Source organism: Ipomoea nil, unplaced genomic scaffold, assembly GCF_001879475.1.
Source record: "Ipomoea nil cultivar Tokyo-kokei standard unplaced genomic scaffold, Asagao_1.1 scaffold0317, whole genome shotgun sequence".
Lineage (NCBI taxonomy): Eukaryota > Viridiplantae > Streptophyta > Magnoliopsida > Solanales > Convolvulaceae > Ipomoea > Ipomoea nil.
Window position 1 is genome coordinate 56,412 of NW_017616745.1, and position 23,104 is coordinate 79,515.

General features: G+C 36.0%; 3 protein-coding genes across 3 annotated transcripts; 2 read left to right on the forward strand and 1 right to left on the reverse strand.

Moving 5' to 3' along the window:
* Positions 1-715: 715 nt before the first annotated feature.
* Positions 716-5,283, forward strand: LOC109167424 (UDP-galactose transporter 2-like). Its single transcript, XM_019316440.1, has 5 exons — positions 716-1,391; positions 2,429-2,613; positions 3,342-3,542; positions 4,313-4,474; positions 4,633-5,283. The coding sequence occupies exons 1-5, from the start codon at positions 1,262-1,264 to the stop codon at positions 4,993-4,995; spliced, it is 1,041 nt and encodes a 346-aa protein (XP_019171985.1). The 5' UTR covers positions 716-1,261; the 3' UTR covers positions 4,996-5,283.
* Positions 5,284-6,137: 854 nt separating this feature from the next.
* Positions 6,138-9,903, forward strand: LOC109171393 (uncharacterized protein At1g76660-like). The gene is made up of 3 exons (XM_019320477.1): positions 6,138-6,651; positions 8,085-9,165; positions 9,484-9,903. The coding sequence occupies exons 1-3, from the start codon at positions 6,580-6,582 to the stop codon at positions 9,684-9,686; spliced, it is 1,356 nt and encodes a 451-aa protein (XP_019176022.1). The 5' UTR covers positions 6,138-6,579; the 3' UTR covers positions 9,687-9,903.
* Positions 9,904-10,418: 515 nt separating this feature from the next.
* On the reverse strand, positions 10,419-19,838 carry LOC109167431 (tetratricopeptide repeat protein SKI3). The gene is made up of 22 exons (XM_019316449.1): positions 19,712-19,838; positions 19,236-19,366; positions 18,826-19,149; positions 18,618-18,740; positions 18,458-18,541; positions 18,312-18,362; positions 18,027-18,119; positions 17,346-17,486; positions 17,146-17,226; positions 16,754-17,001; positions 16,507-16,678; positions 15,599-15,714; positions 15,453-15,510; positions 15,102-15,167; positions 14,738-14,950; positions 14,573-14,624; positions 13,897-14,270; positions 13,652-13,746; positions 12,839-13,075; positions 11,994-12,637; positions 11,202-11,405; positions 10,419-10,776 (listed from the first exon to the last, which is right to left on the reverse strand). Exons 2-22 carry the CDS (start codon positions 19,236-19,238, stop codon positions 10,592-10,594), a joined length of 3,564 nt encoding a protein of 1,187 aa, XP_019171994.1. The 5' UTR covers positions 19,239-19,366; positions 19,712-19,838; the 3' UTR covers positions 10,419-10,591.
* Positions 19,839-23,104: the final 3,266 nt, after the last annotated feature.

Below are 23,104 nucleotides of genomic sequence, written 5' to 3' on the forward strand. Positions count from 1 at the left end.
CTCTCTCTCTCTCTCTCTCTCTCTCTCTCTCTCTCTATATATATATATATATATATATATATATATATATATATATATATATATATATATATATATATATATATATATATATATATATATTGTGTATCGACTTATTCACTTACAACCAACACACACTACATGGTAGTTGACAGTTGCCTTACTTTGTTATTACACACTTTAAATTTCTTTCTCAACTAAGAATTAGCTGAAAATGCGATTTCTTGATAATCTTTCCAAAATAGTGCTAATAGTTTAAAGTAGAGGTAGTTGACAGTTGTCTTACTTTGTTAATTACAAACTTTAAATTTCTTTCCAGTTAAGAATTAGCCGAAAATGTAATTTCTTGATAATCTATTCAAAATAGTGCTAATACTTTAAAGTAGAGTAGTTGACAGTTGTCTCATGTTGTTATTACACATTTTAAATTTCTTTATCGGCTAAGAATTAGTTAAAAATGTGATTTCTTGTCTCTTCAAAATAGTGCTAATAGTTTAAAGTAGAGGAATAGTCTAATCTAAATATATAAAAATGATAAGGAAAAGTAAGACGAGAAGAGGTTAAAAAAAAAAAAAAGGTGTGGTGAAGTGGAAAGGGGAGTGACGGTATGCAAGATTTATTATTTTTATTTATTTGATACAAGAAAGGAATATACTCCACCTCGTATTTACTATATTCCGTGTATAGGAAGACGCCAGACGGTCGTCATATTGAAAGAAGAAGGGGTCAAATTTAGGGAAGAGAAGAGGAAGAAGAAGAGAAAAGGATTTGAAACATCAAACGCCGATCCGCCCTTCTCTACCGTACATCTCTCTCTCGGCTGGGGTGGAAGCCCACCCCCTCCCCCCTGTGTTCCCATTTGCCATTTCAGATCTACCCCCCTTCACTTCTCTCTCTCTCTCTCTCGAGCGCATTGCACATACAGACAGCTGGAGAATACAACCCACATCACATGGCCTCCTCCAGTTACTTGACATAGAGAAAGAGGGACCTTAATTTTTGGAAGAAAAGCATAAATTGACACCAGTCTCTTTCTCTCTCCACTCCCTTCTTGGAATCATCCTCCCTCCCTCACCGTCTTCATCGTAACAGCTTCTATTCCTCGTCTTATTCTCAATCCATTGCATCTATCAACTTGTTCGGTTCCTCCATTTGAGATCTATTAGAGAATCATCTCCCCCTCCCTCCTCTGTAATTTCTGCGTGCGTGGAGGGGCGGATCTTTCCCCATTCTACTTGAGAATATGGAAGCCGACAAGAAAGCTTCCATGGTGTCCGACGTCGGAGCATGGGCGATGAATGTCGTCAGCTCTGTGGGAATCATCTTGGCTAACAAGCAGCTCATGTCCAACAATGGCTACTCTTTCACCTTTGGTAACTCAATATATCTATCTATCTATCTATCTATCTATCTATCTATGTGGAGTTGCATGTTAACCAGATCTTAACCTCATATTATTTATATATTTTATTTTTCTATGAATGCCATGCTAAATTCGCACCAAATTATCCCTTTCATCTCCTTTATTCTACTTCTAAACCAATTTCAATGTTCTAGTCTCACTTCAAATTGTGGCTGTATGCGTGCCTTTTTACCCATATTTCGTGTTACTGCTTCAACGATTTCAGTTTCATGGCTATGTTCTATTGTTAGATTTGGCCGTTTCTGTGATTGATTTTTGGTTTAAGTTGCCAACTTGTGATTAGTGGATAATCTATTAGGGACGGAACTTGTCCCCTTTTCTTATTTGTGTTTCAGTTTTGAGCTAAGGTGTTTGCCCTGTTCCTTCTTTCTGATTCCAAGGGGCTGCTTCTTATTTCATTTTCTTAAAGTGCCAATGCTGGGGTTGGGGATCTGTAATTTTGGATCGCTTCAGTGCATCCAAGAATATCCTTCTTTATTTAATGTGTAAAATCTGGCTATACTATGTATGTTAAGTGGTAACATTGCCAATAAAAGCTGCAACCTAAAGGGTGCAAGTTTGCAACAGCACTTGGCACAGTTGACATCACATCATCAAGACATTCAAGAAGTTCAACAAATTTACTATGATATAAACACCATCTTTGTAATGGTAATCATGCATCATCCATATACAATCTTGCAAATATGTGTAATTCTCTTTTCTTAGCCCCTATTTTTTGTTTGGGAAACAGAGTTTATGTTATCTTGATACTAGGCATGTTTGCAAGTGATGTTAGATGATTGAGTGATTGCCTGTAGGGTCCTTTTGGTCTTATGTGTTTAAAGGCATTGATATATATGGTGAATGGTTTAATGTGCTTCTGTATCTTTATTATATTTGTTGCTTTTAATTGCAGAATTTTAATTAAAAAACTCAATTGTATATTCTGTTTCTCTTGTATACAATTAATGAATTGACAAGTGTGCTGTTTTATTCACTATCCAGCTACAACATTAACTGGATTCCATTTTGCTGTGACGGCACTAGTGGGAATGATTTCGAATGCCACTGGCCTCTCTTCATCAAAGCATGTTCCTTTGTGGGAGCTTATTTGGTTTTCAATTGTTGCTAATATGTCTATTACAGGGATGAACTTGAGTCTCATGCTCAATTCAGTTGGATTTTATCAGGTAAGATGTTGTTTTTCAAGTCCTTCGTATCATAAGTACTGTGAATCTGTGATTGGTCTGTGATAGAACTGATGTGGCATTATTACATATATCAAGTTGAAATGTACTACCACATCTCAATGCATTTATATATGATCTGTTATATTTGATAGAAAGCCGGTGGCTGAATTTTGAAGCAAAAGAATCAATTTAATTGTCAATCACACATTCTCTTCTACTTTGCCATTTGCATTCAATTCTTGCTCCAAGTTTTTCCTTAGCAGGAGATGGTAGAATTGTTTGTTATTGAGAGAGAGAGAGGAAGAAGGAATGATGATCTTTGTTCCCTATCAAAAGAACAAAAGAATGTAGTGTGATGGGTTTGAAACAGCCATGTGCCTAAGCCATGAAGAAATTAGCAAGTCTCTGCAGCTTTCCCAACCTAATATAGTTTTATTTAATTTTCTATCAACGGTGAACTTTCAACTGTTTTAGGATGAGCATTTGAATACAGGGTAGGCTTATTTGAATACATGTCCAGTTTTGATAGAAAAAAAAAGCTTGTTGATGACATCTAAACTGTGGAAAATTAGTATTGATGTTTGCACTGGAAGGTATGACAAGGGATGAGCTAGAAGTCTTTGGCTATATCCCTTTATTCATCTTAGCTATGCATAATATTATGTATTATTACTTTCAAGAGTAATTTTTTTAATGCATCTAACCCTTCTTAACTTTTTTTGGTGTAGATCTCAAAATTGAGTATGATTCCAGTGGTATGTGTAATGGAATGGATCCTTCATAATAAGCAGTATTGCAGGGAGGTTAAAATGGCTGTTGTGGTGGTTGTCATTGGAGTGGGTGTTTGCACTGTGACTGATGTCAAAATTAATGCCAAAGGTTTTCTTTGCGCTTGTGTAGCAGTGGTTTCTACCTCATTGCAACAAATTGTGAGTATTACATTCTGTACATTTTCCAAATGGATTAACAGTTAATACAACTTTAATTTTTTTTTTTTTTTTTTGGTCAGGGTGTTGCTATCTAGACTCCTTATTTCACTTTTCACACCCCTCCTATCTTAATGAGATAACCCTATAATCTTGACTTCTACAAATACAGATGATATAGACAACCCTAACAACAGACTTTATTCACATACTCTCTTTGTTGAGAGAGGCTAAATAATGCTCCTGCCACATATTCATATCAAATTCTACTTAAAAAAAAAAAAAACAGTTATAATAATTGTTACCCTGAGGTAATAATGATATTCTTTTGATGCTTTAGACATTAGCATGCAGATTTATGTTTGTTGTGCTTAGTTACACTCATTGTGTCCCCTTTCTTGAGTTCTTTCAGCAGAGAAATAAATTAATGAATCTATATTGGAATTATAGTATGAATGATAAAAAATTTCTGTTATGTTTTTTTCAGAGAGTTCAATATCATCTTTTATGTCCTTTATGCATGCTTCCATAATACTTTGATGGAATTTGGGTACTGTGTCTGTATAAGTCAAATCTTGCCTTCTATGAGTAGTATATGTTATTGTACTCGCCCCAATGTAAGTTTATTATGTACCTTGGGTTGCACTATTATACTACAATATAAAAGCTATACTGCAATAACTATTCTTGTTTACTTTAAGACCTCCATGGTTTACTTCCATCTATAAATTGATGCATATATGGAATTTTTAACAAACTTTATGTTGGTGCAGTCCATAGGCTCCTTGCAGAAGAAGTACTCAATTGGATCTTTTGAATTGTTGAGCAAAACAGCTCCAATTCAAGCTGCCTCTCTCCTCGTGCTGGGTCCTTTTGTTGACTATTTTCTTTCTGATAAACTAATATTAGAATACAAGTATTCTTCTGGTGCTATTGTAAGTCTTTATGAACAGCATAATTATTGCATTTTGACATCCTCCATGCTATTTCTGAAAAATGAAAGAAAGCTTTACACACTTGTACACACACCTACCGAAAATATACTTGCATGATGAACGTGTATTAGATTACTAACTGATGGCAATTTCTGCAGTTGTTTATACTCCTTTCATGTTCTCTAGCTGTGTTCTGCAACGTGAGCCAATATCTTTGCATTGGACGTTTCTCGGCAGTTTCCTTCCAGGTTTTAGGTCACATGAAGACAGTGTGCGTCCTCACTTTGGGGTGGCTGCTCTTTGATTCTGAGCTGACTGTGAAGAATATCATGGGAATGCTTACTGCAGTTGTTGGGATGGTAATTTATAGTTGGGCTGTGGAGATAGAAAAACAGCAGGCCAATGCAAAGATCGTGGCCGGCTCAAAAAACAGCTTGACAGAAGAGGAACTAAGATTACTGAAAGAGGGAGTGGAAAACACGCCCATAAAGGATGTTGATCTTGGTGAATCCAAGGTGTGACTTGGTCTATATTCACAAGTGTAGAGATTTCTGATCGTGCCCATGCTCTCGATACATTTATTTATTCTTGCTGGCACCTTGGGTGCATATTCAGTATCCGTTGTTTAGTTTAGACAAGACAGGTTGCATACCTGCGATGCGAGGTGTTCTTCATTGTTATTGTTGTTATTATTATTGTTATTATAATTTCTAGACTTTCTGCTTCACGCATGAAGGCTTTGGAAATGAACGAGACATAGCGCGTAAAATATTCATAGTTTTAGTTTGAAGTTATTTTTATTTCAGCCATATCTCAATTTTATTAGCAGCTCTTGTATTACTTTGCTTTATTATTTCACCAGTCATTAGTTCAACCAGGGTTGCAACTTGTGACCCGTCGGTCGAGAATTAATTTGATTGGGATTAAAATAAAAATGCACACTAATCTTCACCCCAAACTGGCGAACATCTTGGTGTCAAGTGGAGCCTAAATCCACCCACCGGTAAACTACATTACAGACACACCAAGGGAAGTCAAAGCCAAGAAGGTATTGTCCGAGAGGATGATTGACATTTGACATACAGAGGTACAAATAAAAGTTTAGTATTATGAGACAGCAATTCAAGCACACACGCGAAAAGGGCGGCCGGTGTTGATTATTGGTGTTTTGTGCATTACTTAAGTAGTTGAGCGTGGGTGTTTTGTGCATTACTTAACTACTTAAGTCATTTTTGAGACAATGTCAATATGAGGAATATATGGAAGAAGTCAGCTTCAAGGACATTGGCGGAATCAGAGTAAAATGTAAAACCACCACTTGTTCTATCGTCAAGTATCAAAGTTGTAGCTTATTTTGTTCATAATTTAAATGTTATTTTATCAAAAATAATATTTCAAAAAAAAAAACAATTTACTATAAGTTTGTTCTTTTTTATTTTTAGAGAAATATTTTGAGTTGTTTCTTATTCAAAGCATACGAAATTATTGATGGAATTTGTTTTCCGGCGGTAGAATAAATTAAGTGATACCATACCATATATGAGCACATGTCTTGTACAGCAAACAGAGCTTTTGTCTTTGTTCAACTTTAATTGATTAAAGCAAAAGTGCAACATAACATCCCTTCCTCTCCCTCTTCACACTCTTTATGGTGTAGGTGAGACGAGATCCCTAATCCAGTAATCCCTATCACCGAAACATCAATATATTTGTCTGTATCTTTATGTAGATCTTTCAACTGTCAGCGTCTGATTAAGGAAGAATTTGTTGATAGTTGATTGGGGTTGATATTCCTCCTCTGTATTTTGTGTGTATCTATCTAGTATCTATCTATAACATACATAAATTTTATGCCTCCATGATAGTGATAGTAGTCTAGTTGGAGGAGGAGGAGCTGAGAAAGAGAAGTGTGTAAGTGTACTCTATTCTCTATCTATTATATGTATATGTAGGCAAGCTGCGGATATGATAGGATAGGAGAAAGCGGAAAGCATTGGTGAATTACATTAGCAACAGAAACATAAACTACATATTTGTTGTATAAGTGTTGATGGAAGGAAGAGCAGCGGTGTGGTGAACTCTTTTGCACTTGTTAAACAAAGGAAATGGGTTCTGAGCAGAATGGATTTCCGCCACCTCCCACGCAAGACCCACCACCTCCTCCTCCTCGCCCCAGGGTAGGGTATTTCCGTCTCCCAGATCTACTCTGCTCTATATGCAATTTTCTCCCCTCCTTCCTTTATTCTACACTCTTGCCTTCTTTATATTTCCATCTTTCCTACTTGATAGATCCGTTACTAGCACTTCCTCTCTATGATATGGCTGTCTATCTAGCTTTATTTTGAGGGCTGTTCCTGTTTTGCCATTTAGCTAGCTAGCTCGCTCTTTTGTCCCCTTTCTCTTTATCAAGTGGTAGAGCCACGCAGATCTGATCTTTGATGACTTGTGCAATGGAATTTCCACGGTAAAACCACTGACCCAGCACAAATGATACTACATCCTTGGTGCTGTGAGGACAAAAATCCCTGCATTTCACACTCTAATTATGCTATTTTCTCCACATTTTGCTCTAGTCTTGAAATTTTTGGATCTGGGCTCAAGTCAAAACAGCCAGCAATTACTTTTCTCCCTGGCCCCTACTTCAAATATACACATTTTAGAAGCATGCATATGGATTACAGTGATGTCAATGTCTATCTTTCTTTGCTGTCTGTTGGATAGACAATATTATGCTGATTACAAGCTTTCATGCATGATCAACTTTTGCTTGCTTTTAGTGGAATTCAGTACCATGTTCACTCACTATTTTTCATTTCTATCTCTAACCATCCACTTTCATATGCACATTGTGTACTTCTACCATTATAATTATTATTATTTTTGAACTATATGATTCCATCCCTATTCTCATCAAAGGATGGCTTGCTAGTACTGTATTGTATGGAATTTTACGATTTTATTTTGGAGAAGGAGAGCTTGAGGTTTGTGGATTGGGGGTTGGGGGTTATTTTGCAGAATGTGTAGGGCTTTTGTTCAGAAATAGTCAGATTACCTTCTTTAGTTGCCACTGTTTCCTTGATGGAATGATTCAAAATTTTCCACCAACCGGTAGATAATTCCAAGACTTAAACTGTTGTGTCAGGATTGTTGGCCCGCACTTGATCTCTACATCTGTGTTTATAACAATAAGTTTTTTCCATCTCTGCTTGGGACTTAAATACACCCGTGTATTTTTTTTTAACAATCTGTCATTATTCTATGGAGCTTGGAGTCTTAAGATTTATAACCTTAAGCTGAGGGCCTTTGCAATATCAGTCAATGATAATTGTTACTTATGGACACAGATAATGTGCTTTGGATCATTTTTATATTAAACATCCCAGCAATATGATAAAGCATATTTTTACCCTGCATATGCTGATAAGATCTGCAATTATTTACCAACTATTTATTTCTACATATGCCTGCATGCCTTATTTTTATCTTCGTTGTTTTAAATGGTATGTGCCCAAAGTCTTCTTTTACCGCTGCTTGTTGAAGCATTTGGGCACTTATATCTACATTTCCTTTAGCCTTCTTACAGGTTGCTAATAGTCTAGTTCTTTGACAGCATAAAAGATGGGTTGGATGTTGGGGTGGATCGTCTTGTTTTGGCAAACAAAAAGGTGGAAAACGTATTGTACCTGCTTCTCGGGAGGCCAATTCATTAACAAATCAGCCAAATGGACCCCAAGTTGGTGCCATAAATAATCAGACTACAGGACTCACACTATCTCTTTTAGCTCCACCTTCTTCTCCGGCATCTTTTTCAAACTCAGCAATAGCTTCAACAGCTCAATCACCAAATTGTTTCTTATCTGCCAACTCCCCAGGAGGTCCATCATCCACTATGTTTGCTACTGGTCCATATGCCCATGAGACACAACTTGTATCTCCTCCTGTTTTCTCTACCTTTACAACTGAGCCATCTACCGCTCCTCTAACACCTCCCCCAGAGTTGGCACATCTGACTACTCCCTCTTCTCCAGATGTGCCTTATGCTCAGTTCCTTTCATCTTCTGCAAACCTTAGAACCACAAATAAGTCACAGTATGGCATTACTAATGATCTTCAGTCAGCCTATTTGCTCGATCCAGGAAGTCCTGCTAGTAGTCTTAGATCACCTACTGAATGGGATCCCTCAGTTCCTTCGCAAGAGTTCAAGTATCAAGTGTGTGAATCAGGTGGACTTCGTGGAACAGGAACAGCTGAAACCTCCAAGTTGTCCCAAGATTCAAATTTTTTCTGCCCAGCTACATTTGCACAATTCTACATCGATCACTCCTTATTTCCTCATTCTGGTGGGAGGATAAGTGTGTCCAAGGAATCAGATGCATATTCAAATGGGCATCAGAACAAGCAGAACAAAACTTGTAAACAAGACACAGAGGAGATAGAAGCTTACAGAGCATCCTTTGGTTTTAGTGCTGATGAAATTGTCACTACAACGCAGTATGTGGAAATTTCCGATGTCTTAGATGACTCATTTACCATGACGCCTTTTGCCTCCAGTAAGCCTCAAGAAAAAAATATAATGATTGTGTCAACAGATGAGGTGACAAAAGTAGAGAAAAGTCAGAAAAATGTCTCAAGCCCACAATATCTCAAATCAAGTTCATATCATGCTAAGGGACCTTACAGCAATATAGCAGGTACATATGCTATAGTAGATTTTACAGCCTTCTGTTATTTTGAATCCTATGTGTTCTGCTTGTCAATGTTTAATCAGTTTCTTTTCTTTTTTTTCAAGGTAGTATTTATTATTTAAGTTGTATATATTTTTCCACTTTCAAATTCACTGATAAAATATTATATTTGAGATTGCTATGCAAAGCAAATGTTTCTTGGTAATATGTTTTACTATTTCATCAACAGACCTTCTGAGGTTTACTATGTGAAGTTAATTGTTATGGCACTAGTAGAACTTGTTATGCAATCCTGATTGCTTGACCCTTTTCTTGTTTTCACAGATCACAGTTTACAGAAGCATTCTAAAGATGTTTTTGGACAAAATGCCCTTAGCACTCATGCTGTCAGTGACGAGGAGGATGTCTTCTCCAAGATGGGAAATTCCAGACATGGTAGGAAACATCCCCCTGGTTTATCTAGCTCTGATGCAGAGATTGATTACAGGAGAGGAAGAAGTTTGAGAGAAGGAAAAAGCTATTTCTAATGGCTCGATTCTTTGCATATTTCAACTTGTTTTAGGCTTTTTCTTCCTGTTTGATTGATCGGTTGAATGTATTGTCTCTATATTTGAAGTTCCCAAGGTAAACACATGAAAAGTCTAACTGTATTATAGATGTGGATGTAGCATGGGGCTCTTTTGTAATGTGTTTTTGAATGCTAAAGAGTTTGATTTATTAATATTATTCTAATTTTAATTGTAATTTTTTGGGCCTGGAAGCCTTGTTAGATGTGCATTTAGAGCAAAAGAAATTTCTGTTTTTTTTTGGTTGCCAAAAGATATCCCTCTAGCCAATTGTCAGAAGACTAATCCTCAGCACACTAAGTGATAGGGAATTGGCCAAATGGTTTGTTCCATTCATATGGGTGAAGATTGAACCCCCAACCTCATGCTGAAGGGACAAGGTACTAAACCACCATGCCAACCATGTTGGTTAGAGCAAAAGAAATTTCTAGTATTGCATTACTGTTGTTTATAGGATCGTCGTTGTAAATTCCGTAGACTATTGCATTGTCTGGATATCCCTATTCCATTTTATGGAATGGTTGTTGGGAGTTTGGGGATCAGATCAGATGGATGCCTATTAGTCTATTACCAGTGGCATTTATTCCTTTTCTCAGTGATGCCATATAATATACCTCAAGCTCCAGGACAAGAGGATGAGGGACTGTCCATATCTATGTACAAATAATGGTCAAATATCCGTAAACACACCGGTAGTAAAGCCGCAATAAATTATAAATGCCATATAAGCCAAAAACTTGGGTGTATTTAAAAGAGAGAACTAGAGAAGACAGTAAACTATATCTTCTCTGCAGAAAATTCATAAGGTTAATATCACAGCGCACCATATCCCATATTCTTTCTCTCTCCTCTCACATGATAGCTTGTTAGTTGCTTAATGAACTTCTCAATACTCTCCAGTACCTAGAAGAAGATGGGTTCAAATGGATAGCTTGGAGCATCTGTCTTATGGAATCTGCACAAGGCTCCAAAGATGACTCGCCATAAGTACCACATTGTGAATGTCTTGAAACCAAATGCATTTGGAATAAGAGTTCAGCAGGCTTCATTTCTGCAGGAAATACAAGGCTTCTTATTAGAACATTAAAGCAGATAAAGATGGCTCAAAGGATTATAATTATCAAGTCTGCTCCATCCTTCTATTTACGCCTCTCTCAAATTTGGGTAGACAACAAATGTCAAATGTTACAAAACATTAGCTAAATATCCAGGGTGGTATCACAATAAATGAGAGATGCTTCTACCGTCTCACCACACTAATACATCAAACAGAAGTCCTCACCATTGACCATTGTCTCAAATTGTTCAGAGTGTGGCCTCTAAGACCCAAGGTCAGTGTCCCCCTTCCTGTGTTAGGTTACTTCACTAAGAATCCTAAACTAATGCACATTTAGAACATCAAAAAGAAATAATCCCACAAACCACCTGTCCACCCCAACAAGACAGAAGAGATAATAGAGCTAAAGTAATACTAACCTGGTGGCCAAGATGACCATTCCTCATGAAGGTTTTTCTCCCACTTTGATTCAGAGCCAAGGCTTGCTTCTGCTTGTGCCAACAATAGTGAGATAAAAGGCACTGGAATTGGAGTAGCATCTTTAGCTTTCTTTAGACTTCTAATTGCATGTGACAGAAACTTTGAATCACAATGCTGCCTGGCAAGCTCCATACAAATAGCACCTGAATTCATTAAAAATAAAAAAAATAAATAAAAAAAAAAAAACAAAAAAAAAAACTCCCCTTATAACCTATCAGAGAAAAATGTAAATGAATGCATTAAGAAAAAGGGATACTAGACCCCCAAAGCACAGTTGTAAATTTGGAGATCCAGTGTTTTTTTTTTAAGTAGTTATAATTGCCCTCTACAACAAATTTCTTAGCCACAGTTCCAGCTTTATTTAAATCACATAAATGCTGGCTAGGTTACTCCTTGTGTGTTTGATCTTCTTTATGTTTCTCTTTTACTGACAAATGAGACTAATGCCACTAACATTTGCCTCAACAAGTTCTGCTGTTCCAAATTTTAAAAAAGCCAACATCTCATTTCTATGCATCAGCGTCACAGAAGCTAAACAAGATAGACAGTTCAAATGAATTCAATGGACAAATTTTAAATTAAAAATAGAAACCAACACCTAAATTCTAAGCATCAGCTTCAAAGAACCTAAACAAAACGGAGAATTTATTAAATTTTGAAGACCAATATATATGTGTGTGGGTGTGTGGGTGTGTGTGTAAAGGTCAGAATTATATGTTGTAGGATGATACCATGACAAAGCAGTAAGCAGCTCTCGTCACAGGCTAACGAGCAAGCTTGTGAAAGATATTCTTCTGCTCCTGTGAAATCTCCTATCCAAACTGCACTTAGACCTTGCACTAAGCTGAATATAGCTAGCCAGACATTCCATGAAGTATTTACATCTTTGGAGCACTCCTCAAATCTTAACGCTAACACAGTGGAATCTGCCTGTAGTTTGTACTGAGATTCAAGAAACTTAAGGCAGATCCAACCAATATGGCAACCATTTTTAAGCTCCAAGCATTTTAGATATTCTTCAGACAATTTAACAGGATTATCTCCCACAGCATATGCACGGCATAGAAGTAAGTGGGCAAAGAAGATATAGCGATCGGGTATGGATAGCTCTGAAGCACTTGTAGCATTCTTTATGCAGTTAAAATAATTCCCACATTGCAAACTGACCTCAGCTGCACTAAGTAAGAGCTGGAACTTCTGATACTGAAAAGAAGGGTCCTTTCTTGAATACAGTTCATTAGAAAGGGCAACACCTATTAGCCGATCAAGCACAACACATAGATAGTGAGGATATCTCTCCTTGCGAGCCCTCTGAAAATAGTTAGCTATGAGCAAGTACCGTGTAGTTTGGTTCCATGGCTCTTGATGCAAATGCCTGTTAAATTAGGAAGTAGAATTAAATGATGCATTAATGAAAATAAAAGATGATAGTCTATCAACTATCCATGGCAAAAAAGGATTCAATGATAATCACTGATAAACATCAAAATTCATCAATCATCAGACAAGCAGTTGGAAACAAAAGAATCATTATACAAATGAAATTCTCAAGATGCAAGGAATTAAAGCAATGTACTTCTGTAACAGCTGCATAGTGTAACATCCAGATGTAGATTTCCCTCTGCAGGTGGTCAGTGATGTTTTGCAGCATTGGAAGGCATGGCAAGCTACTCCCTCTGCACCAAAAATCTCAAGTGCAGATTTTTTATCATCTTCATTCGGATGGTCAGAAGGGTTCACGATTATGCATCTAGTTGAAGCATGAAAATCTTTCCATTGCTTGCTTAATAACAAAAGATAACCAAGAAGATTCCTGTTGACAGTAAGACAAATCTGAGAATAGAATTGGAAGATGAGACTAAGAAGCATTATAAAAGTCCGTTTTAGAAGGAATATGACACTGTAGCCTTGAGAAGATATCTGAAGTTTCTGAAAATTTCAATAACAAAAAAAAAAAAAAAAAACAAAATGATAAAGTTGTCCCAATCTTCAAAAGTGCAAATATGTGAGCTTGAAAATTACAATTGAGAGCCACTGCCAACTAATCAGCTATTTTGAATTACTCATGACCATCTGAAATATTATGTATATGATCAAATCAAAGAAAAGTGTGTATATTTGAATGGGTGGATACAGTCACAATGTTTAGAGAAGAAGAAAAAAAAAAAAAAAAAAAAACCCTTCTGTATAACTATCGTTAGTGAGTGAGTTCTGAAAAAAAAAATTGATTACCAGCTTTTAAGAAACTTGTACTATGTGGCAAGAAAGTGAAATAATTGTTAATAACTTCAACTCAGAATATAGATAAACCAAAGCAACTCCCACCCCAACACAGATGGTCTGCAATGCACAACTGACCGACATAACAAGAAGCAGTCATTACAATTACCTTATCAAGTGACTATTGGGAGACATGTGAAGTGATTTTTTCAAGTACCCAAGTCCCTTCTTAAACCCAAGGCAACCTTTAGATCCATGTTTCAACTGCAACATGGAAAATAATAATAATAAGGGTCTCTAATAATAATAATAATAAGAAGAAGAAGAAGAAGAATAACAACAACAACATTCTTATAAAGCTAGCAAACCCAGATAAAATTAGACATTTCGGCCTAGTTCAATACGAAAACTTACTAGTTCACCCAGTGCCACTAGAAAATCCATTGCAGCAGACCCTTCAGTTGAAGCAATAAGGTTGCGAGCACTTGAAATAACTGAATCAAGCTGATTCTTATGATCTAATGCATGAATAGCAGATGCTACGAGAATAACTTTTGAAGTCTGTGATAATCCCTTGGGGAGTTTCAATAAGTTTAAAATGGCAGCATCCTGACCCGAAATCTGATATTGCAATCTACAGATGAAACTAACAGATGTGGACACCAATGACTGATCCATAGACGAAACATTTGTGGCAAGTTTTCTTGCCACTGATAAAGCCAGATTATTTTTTCCAAGTTTCCATAAGCACAGTGCATAAATCTGCAAACCTTCTAGATCAAGAAGACCTGGTGCATCATAAGGAAATATAATCTCAAAGTTGCAGACATTTTGGTCCAGAAACTACGACTATAAATTTATAATCAGTTAGAATAGAGAAAGAATAACAAATTTAAACAGCATTAAACACTCTGGAATTTATGCCCAAACTCCTGGTATTGAAACTTAAAAAAGTTTCTGCTTCGTGTGCAATCAGTGCATTCGAAACACAACAGCAAGTACTCATTCAGGTCATTTCTTTTCCCCTCTACCAACAAAAAAAAATACAAAATTTTATAAGGAGATAAATGCCATAACAGTAAAAACTAACCTCTTTTGTCCAAATATTCACACTCATCAACAGCATCATTAGCATTCCCAGCCTGTATTGAGTAAAATATTCAAACCAGTGAAATCACAAACTTAGTTATGGGGCATCAAGTACACTGTTCTTGACCTTCCAGACCAACCAACAAAAGTATAGTAAGCATATTACCCTACAAAGTGATCTGGCTAGGTTAGATGATATACGGTTGAGATAGGTCTTTGATTCTTTTTCATCAAATATGCCAGCTGCATAGCGGGCTAGTCTATATGATGCAATAGCACTTTGATAATCATGTCTTGCCTCACAAACTAGCCCTTTCAAGTTATGAGATTCAGGATAACACGGGGCACGGTGCAATGCTTGCTGGATGGCTCCAAATACCTGGTATAACAATTTCAAATAATCATTTCTTATTTGTTTATTTGATTTTTTGTAATACATTGTAGCTAACAGTTTCCAGCAAGCGTAAACGTTAGAATGTTAGATAATGATTTCATTCTAAGTATATCCTAGTACAGTGTTAGCCCCATACCTCTGAGGACTTCAGGTTACCAGAATGTAGAGCAAGCTTTGTCAGACCAGTTTGAAACTCAGCAAGCTGTGTGAGTAAACAGTTAATCAAGTATATTTCAAAAGAAATTTATGGGTTACTAGTATAGTATGTGCAATAACCGGAAACAGTTGGAACCTGTGATAGGTAACATAAACTCTAGGTAGCATTACAACAAAAATGCATAACCATCACATTGAAACTCTTTCACGAGCAGTAAGCATATGATGATGGCAACATTTGTGGGTTAGTTTTGATATTAACTTTTATGGTTTGTCCTCTTAAATGCATTCTACTAACACAACACTAGGCAGGGAGAGAAACAATTATTACAGGAAAAATCTGAACAGCTCGAAGACAGCACTCATATGCCTCATCTTGTTTCAGATTCCTGAAATAGAAGAACATGCACATTCAAATTTCATTCAAAAGATACATGATCATAGATTATGCTGTTTACCATAAAAAGTACAATTTACCTTGCGTCAGCATCAGCTGACATACCAGCCCATGGCAACGGAAGTGAAGGATCAATACTTCTTGCACGATCAAATGCAAGTTGTGCCAATTGTCGTTCACCCTCTTTCCTATACAGCTGTGCATATCAAAGGATAAAGTACATGAAAATTTTATCAGAAGTGAAGTATCACACACCCTCAAGTTAGGGATGTGAACAAGCAGAGCTCAAACAAACAAGAATCTACTCAAGCAACACTCATTTAACTTTCATGGTGTTCAAGCTTGTCCATTTACAAACTAAGCTCAAGGTAGGTTCTTCATTATTTTCTATTTCATGTTTGTTTGAGTTTGGCTCGTTTACCAAACATGTTTTTGAACAAGCTCAACATCTTTTATGAACAAATGTATTATAAAAAACCATTAACCATGTGTATCAGTCACTCGGTTTCAAAGAAAAATGACAAGTATTTCATTGATAGCACCAACAAATTAAAAACATAAATACATAATCAGAAGTTAAACAAGCAAAAAACAAGTCATTGAAGCACGCCACGTACAGACCCTCGGAGGGCAAAGACATGCGCTATAAGGACATTTTTTACGGTGATTAAGGAGTCAATTAACCAAAAGGAAATAGTGGGGGATTGCGAACCTGAGATTAAGGGCCTAAGGGGGAATATAAAATGGGGTGTTGGATAAGCAATCTTGTGTTTGCTTAAATGAAATAGTGCTGAGAATAAAGGGTCAGATTAAGCATCCAATCCTGCCTAATCTTGGGTAACTAAACAGCAACTAAGTTCTGAAAAGTAACCGGATAAGAAAAATGCCTGGCATCCAATAATAATAAGCCAAGCTATTACCCTTCCCCCCATATCAGTACAGTTTGCATAATAAATCAAAGTATTCTCAGAAAAAACTGGTGTATTACCTTCCCAAGGTATGCCCATGCAACAGCCAGAGACACATCCAACTGCAAGCCTCTTATAAAAGCATGTTGTTTCAACACTGCATGATCTGATAAACATCCCAAAGCCACCCAAAACTCATTATTGCTACCCTCAAGCAATAACCCCCCAAGGCACATCTTCTCAGGCAGAGACCTAATAAAATAAGCAAGTAAGATATAAGTGTAATATTTACACACAACAGATCAATAGATGAAACAAAATGCATACCAAGCATTTAAATTATCTTTATCACTCTCCTCCAAAGTGAAACTGAGCTCTGATGCAATAGCAACATCAGTATACATGTTAGCCTGCCAAGGAGCGATATGTAAAGCCCTTTGATAAGAGCGACAGGCTGTCATAGCAGCCACATAGCAGGTTCTCTTCCAGTAATGGACTGAATTAGCGAAAGCTTTCTCATCAGATTGTAAGCCCCATCCTTCATCAATCCATGGGAAACATTTTGCATACATGAGCTAACAAGGGGGAAAACCAACTTCTTTTAGAACAACCAATGTCAGATATACCAATCAATAAAGTATATAACTAAAGGTAGGCACAAAGAGAACTATAATAGAAGGTTAAAGATAATTTTAGAGCAACTAAGTAAATACATTTACCTGAATGTCTCCATGCAGCTTCCATATGCATGAAATATTACCAGCTAATGATGTACATGCTATAGCCACTTTAGATGCCTCCTGAACTAGATTAAAATTCACATTTTAGAAAATTAGTAACATCTGTTAAGGAAAAAAAAAAAAAAAAAAAAAAAAAAAAAGAGGCACCCTTGTGTCTCTGAGAAGCACGTATGACCAACCTCTAATAATGAAGCTCCCCATCTAAATGCGCCTGAACTTACGCACTCCTTTGCCAAACAAAAAAGCGCAGACGCAAGGCCATAATGTGCAGATACATTTAGAGGTGAGATTAGTAAAGCTTGACGGAACTGCTCAACTCCCTACGTTCAGAAGTAAATTTATAAGAGTAACAACAGCAATAACAGGAAACAGAAAAAAGTTAGAAGCTGAGCATTTTGTGTAAGCAAAGGGAAAAGAAATAAATTATATAGGGCAGGCAAGCAAGCAATGCTATGGTAAAACCAAACTAATGAACAAGTTCAAGGATTTTAAACATATTTTAATCGAAAGTCTAAATCTAGACTACTAAAAGTCTAAATCTAAACAATACAACTTTTTTTTTTTGCAACCGTGCATATTCCTGAAAATGATAAAGACAGTTAAGTTGTTAAGATGCTTCTGAAAGATGAATTACAAAAAGCAAATCACAACTGGCCAAATAGATAATGAGCTCAATGATTTAGTGCAACAAACAGGTAGAAATTCCAAGATTAGTGTTAATCTCAATCCAACATCCAAACCCACACAGAGGTTCATTCCAAGAGTGCTCACAATATGTGCACCAAAGTAAAAAAGTCAAGCAAACAAAAGGTACAACAAAAATTCTTACTCCAAAAAATGCCAGAGATAGAGAATTTTACCTTCCTAAAGCTGCCAAGTATCAAAAATATATTCCCACTTTCAACCAATGCAAAAACTCTTGATTCATCTAACTCAATAGCTCGTCCATATGACTATTGCAATAAGATTAAGCAAACAATATTAGAAATGCCAATCTCTCAAAAAAGATAAGGATCCATAAATATGAAGTTACATCAATCTTCAAATGATTGGAGTACATACTGATAGGTTTTCAACATTTTTCACGTTCAAATTATACTATAGTATTACACACTTGGTAAAAGACACAATTAAATAATAATTACCTTAACAGCAGCAGTGAACATACCCATCTGCTGGTAGGAAAGACCAAGGGCCTGAAAAGGGAACAGGCAGCAATAACACATCGTCAATGAGTAGAATTAGAAAACACCAGAAGAAAGGGAGAGAGGGAAAGGAAAGAATAAATGACCTCCCACAAATCAGCACATGTGGGATAGCCTCGGATAGCATGCTGAAGACTTGGTATTGCTTCAGTCCATTTTTTTTGATGGACCTGCAACAATACAAGCAGTAAAGAGAATGGAATTCGTTCAGTCAGGGAGGCAGACAACCATAGAATTAATATTCACCAGAAGGTAACCCAATCTGCGGAAAGCCCAAAAGGCACGGGGTGACTTCTCCGTGGCTTCTCGGCAGACAGCTATCCCCAAGTTCTCCTTTCCACTTTCCTCCAGTAGTTCACACATTGCTTCCTGCATTCATATGAGGTTTGTTCATGAATTTCAAAGATTTTTTCAAAATATTAATAAATAGGAGTTATGGAATATTAAAATTTACCCCAGCATCAGAATCATCAGGGTTGAGAGAAATGGCTCGCTGGTAGCACTTCAGAGCCCTCTGCGGGTCACATGAGAAGTTGGCATAATAATGAGCCAGATACTTAAAGGGATCCCCATTCTGAGGGTTGAGTTTTGCAGATATCAGAAATTGCTCGGCAGCTTTCTCCCTGATCTCTTCACCTTCAGTGCTGCTGGCTGCCTTCTCCCATAGAAGGAAACCCAGATCAAAATGGAGACAAGGATTGTCTGGCTGGGACTCTAGACTTTTCTCAAGCTCTAGCTCCCTCTGTTTTGTAGTACTAACAACTTCTTCTCCTCCACTCTGTGACTTGGAAAAGCATAAATTGAGCTAATAAACAACTAAAACAATAATTAAAAATAATGTGAATGAGGGCATGGGTAGAGGACCATATTCTCTGATTTCTTGGCTTTTCTCCGTTCTGCAACTGAATTACTCTCACCACTGCCAAAAGATAAAAACACCCAAGCCTCAAGTGAGATTTCCCTGAGAGTTAGCTGCCTCCCTACACAATGGGGACCTGGAGTAACCAACTTCGTTAGCTTTTCAAAAATAAAATCAAATCAAATCTAAACATAAAAACAAAAGTGGAATGAGTTGTCCAAGTTCTCAGGAGTCCTTTCCCTGACCCCTGTCCCTGTCAGTAAATACTTAAATACCCCACCAATTCCCTGGGTCAACAATGAACAACGAACGGGAATCCCTGACCGAGGAATTTCAAGGAGCATATCTTAACACCGGAATTTAAGTACAACGCTCGAGAGTTGTTTGAGTTACCAGAAAACCCCGCCCCACCCCCTTCCCCTGCCTAAATAGATTGATTTTGCTTATAATAAAATAAGAATAGGAAGCGAGGAGCTCTAACCGACGATTGAAGCTTCGAATAGGATTGACGACTCCAGCACCCACCGATACCTGCAACGCAGCGTGCGTCTATATTTTGCCTTCGCCTCTCAGACTGCATTCAGGGAAACAAGTCCCACTTTGATTTTTTTTACTTTTTACTTTATCGTAATTGGACTCTTTTCTTCTTTTCCCTTTTTTTTTCTTTAAACGAAGAAATTACTAAAATAGTCTCTCCGATCGTGTTTTTTGTTTTTTTTCAAAATAAAACTTCCATTAATTATTCTCCATCAAAAAATCATTACAAAAGGAAGATAATGTATCAAACAATCAACCACCGGCCAGAAACGGAGTCAGGATTTTTTTTGAATGGGAGCGAAAAAGCAAAAATAAAATGAATTCAAAAATGTTCATCAATAACCTAACACCAAAAATAAATTCCATCATAATGTATCACTGCTGCCTCATCTACCCTTGCAGAGAGAATATTATCATTTCATCTCTTTAAATGCTAAGGAGTACAAAGAAATTAAGAGCATCCACACCACACCTGTGGATTTTTTATGGTTTTTTCATAAGTTAAAATTTGTGCTTGGTTTTTCAACTGATGCGGAGCATGGTTTTTTCTCATGTCTTCCTCTTGCAAGAGCTAAATTTTTGTGGAGTTCACAATTTGAGAAAGGAAAACAATAGGAGAGCAGGCGCCTTGTGTGTTGGTGACAACAAACGCCCGCAAACTGCTAGTTTTTTTCTTTTTTTTTTTTCTTTTTCTTCCTTTTTTGTTATCTTTCCTCGATCTCTCTCCTAGTGTCATTGTCACCTCCAAAATTGTATAAAATTCACCACTGATATAGATGCTCTAAGAATCATATTTGTGAATCTTCGTTTCGAGTTGGCCCATGTTTTTAGACCTTGATTAGGAAAGTAAGAGGGCAATCGAGCCCCAGGTTTGGGGTTAAATGAGGGACTATTATGTGTTTACCGGTAAATTATACCATGGACCAAGGTATATCTTGCATTGTGACTCTTTGCCCAAAAATAATATTCATATTCTGTACTTGCAATTGACACATTATGATATTATGTACTTACAGTTAATCATTTTTGTACATGTAAACAAATTGAATACACATCAAATAGTAATTACATGCACATAACATGATAACTATAGACACCGATAAGATATTTCAACCGCTCGCAATACTATAGATCCACTCAGTATGTATGTCGTATGCTGCGTAGGCCTTGTCTCGAGCAGGTCCGACCTCATTAGGGTCAACTCGACCTGAATGATCGTCGAGAATAGCTGGCATGACTTTTAGGTTAGTTATCGCGCTTGGGACTTAATTGTCAACCTTAGCTTGTAAGGTCGGAAGGACCACCCGAGTCGGTAGCCTTCAACGATTCAAGAAATTAACTTAGACCAATCGCTTCGTCGGGCCACATACTAACAATGCAACGGTCAAGAATGTCAACACACGTGGACTAATTGAGACTGCCCCCTTCAAGGCCAGTGCATGCGAGACGCGTGCCCAGCATGTCGAGTTCCTAGCATGTGTTTCCTCCAACCTAACCTTCTATATAAGACGCATTTTTAATGCCTTGAAGTAGGACTTTTTGAATTTTCTCATTGTTAGTTATGTTGTTTTTATTTTAAATATTTTGAATTCAAGATCAACTATTGTATATTAAGGCTCTGTTTGTCAGAGCTTATAGCTTATTTTGAGATACTAATAAGCTATAAGTTCTGTTTGGTAATGTTTCCAAAATAAGCTCGTAGCTTAAAATAAAAGCTTATTTTGAAACGCTACCTTAGATAGCGTTTTAAAATAAGCTAACATTTTTTCCATCTTTGTCCTTATTATTTTTAAGAAACGACATCATTTACTCTTCCCAATTAAAATCATTTTCTCTTTTCCTTTATCAGCAACTTTCTTCGCAATTATTATTATTATTATTATTATTATTATTATTATTATTATTATATTATTATTATTATTATTATTATTATTATTATTATTATTATTATTATTATTATTATTATTATTATTATGAGATGAAAGAGATTCGCAATAATATTATTACTTAATTATGGGATGTTAGATCATGATTATGCTAACAATTTTATTTCAAAATGTTAATTTTTTTTTAAGATAAAATGTTAAAGTTTAATATGTAAATAAAGTAATTTAAATTTTATGAAGATGTCTTTTTTTTTTGTCTTCTTACATTTATCCGCTTATCACAAAGCTAATTTTACCAAACACTTTCAAAAATAACAGATAGCTTAACAGATCTTCAGTTTTCATCTTTTAGCTTATAGCTTTTCAGCTGTCAGTTCCTTTTAAGCTTTCAGCTACCTTTTCAGCTAAGTCTTGTCAAACATAGCCTAAGAATGGAAAAGTTAGTGTCTTTTTTTTTTTTTTTCCATGTAATTGTATGAGTTGTTGGTTAATTGTATCTTCTACGGACTTTATTGTTTTTACTTTTCTTTGTCCTCATGTATAATAATATAATTATGGTTGTTAATTGTCATTTAATGTGTTGAGTTTTATACTTTTATTTTGTCTAAATCTTGAATTAATGTGTTGAATTTAATGTAAGCATTACTTTAACTTAACAATAAATATAAAATACAAATTGTCAACATTTATTTTAACATTCTATTTACTCAACAACATTAACTTTTTGACTTTTTGTATTAAAACGTTATTTACTGAACAATATCAAATAGTTTGAGTCAAAGAATAAGATTAAATATTTGATTTTATTTTGTGACAGAAAAAAAAAAAACTTGCAATTATTATTCAAAGGTGTACACTATATAAACTCCGCATTGTGACTCATGATAAAATATTGCAATGAGATATATAAATCATCTTAAGATGTTTATAGTTGACCAGCTTAAATCAGTAAGACTAATAGATCGTTCTCTCTACGAATAAAACTTAAAACCTTGTATCAGTGTCCACATGATACACTCTGGATCCTTGATGATTATGTTCGCTAACCCAACTTTTTTTGAAATATTTATTATTCTTTACAAGGTATTATCTCTTCTATATTTTATCAAAAATTTTCAATTCAAAGAATCTAAGCCCCCGTCACTGGGGTTTGAACCCAACTTAATTATACTATCGCGTAAGCGTGGTTATATAAAAGGTTTTATATTATTATATTAATAGCACTTTTACTTTAAAAAAAAATTTTTAAATCATTTTTTATGTGAATAGTCAACGGTCCAGCTCCCCATACTAATCTACTATACAGAGCTCTATATGAAGGGAATTGATGATTTGTAAGGAAAAGTACATTTCCGTATGTACCCAAATAAAAGTAGTACATTTCCGTAATGAGTTGTATGTCTTTATCTTTCTAAATATTGACAATTAATTGTGGAAAATTTTTAGTCTTC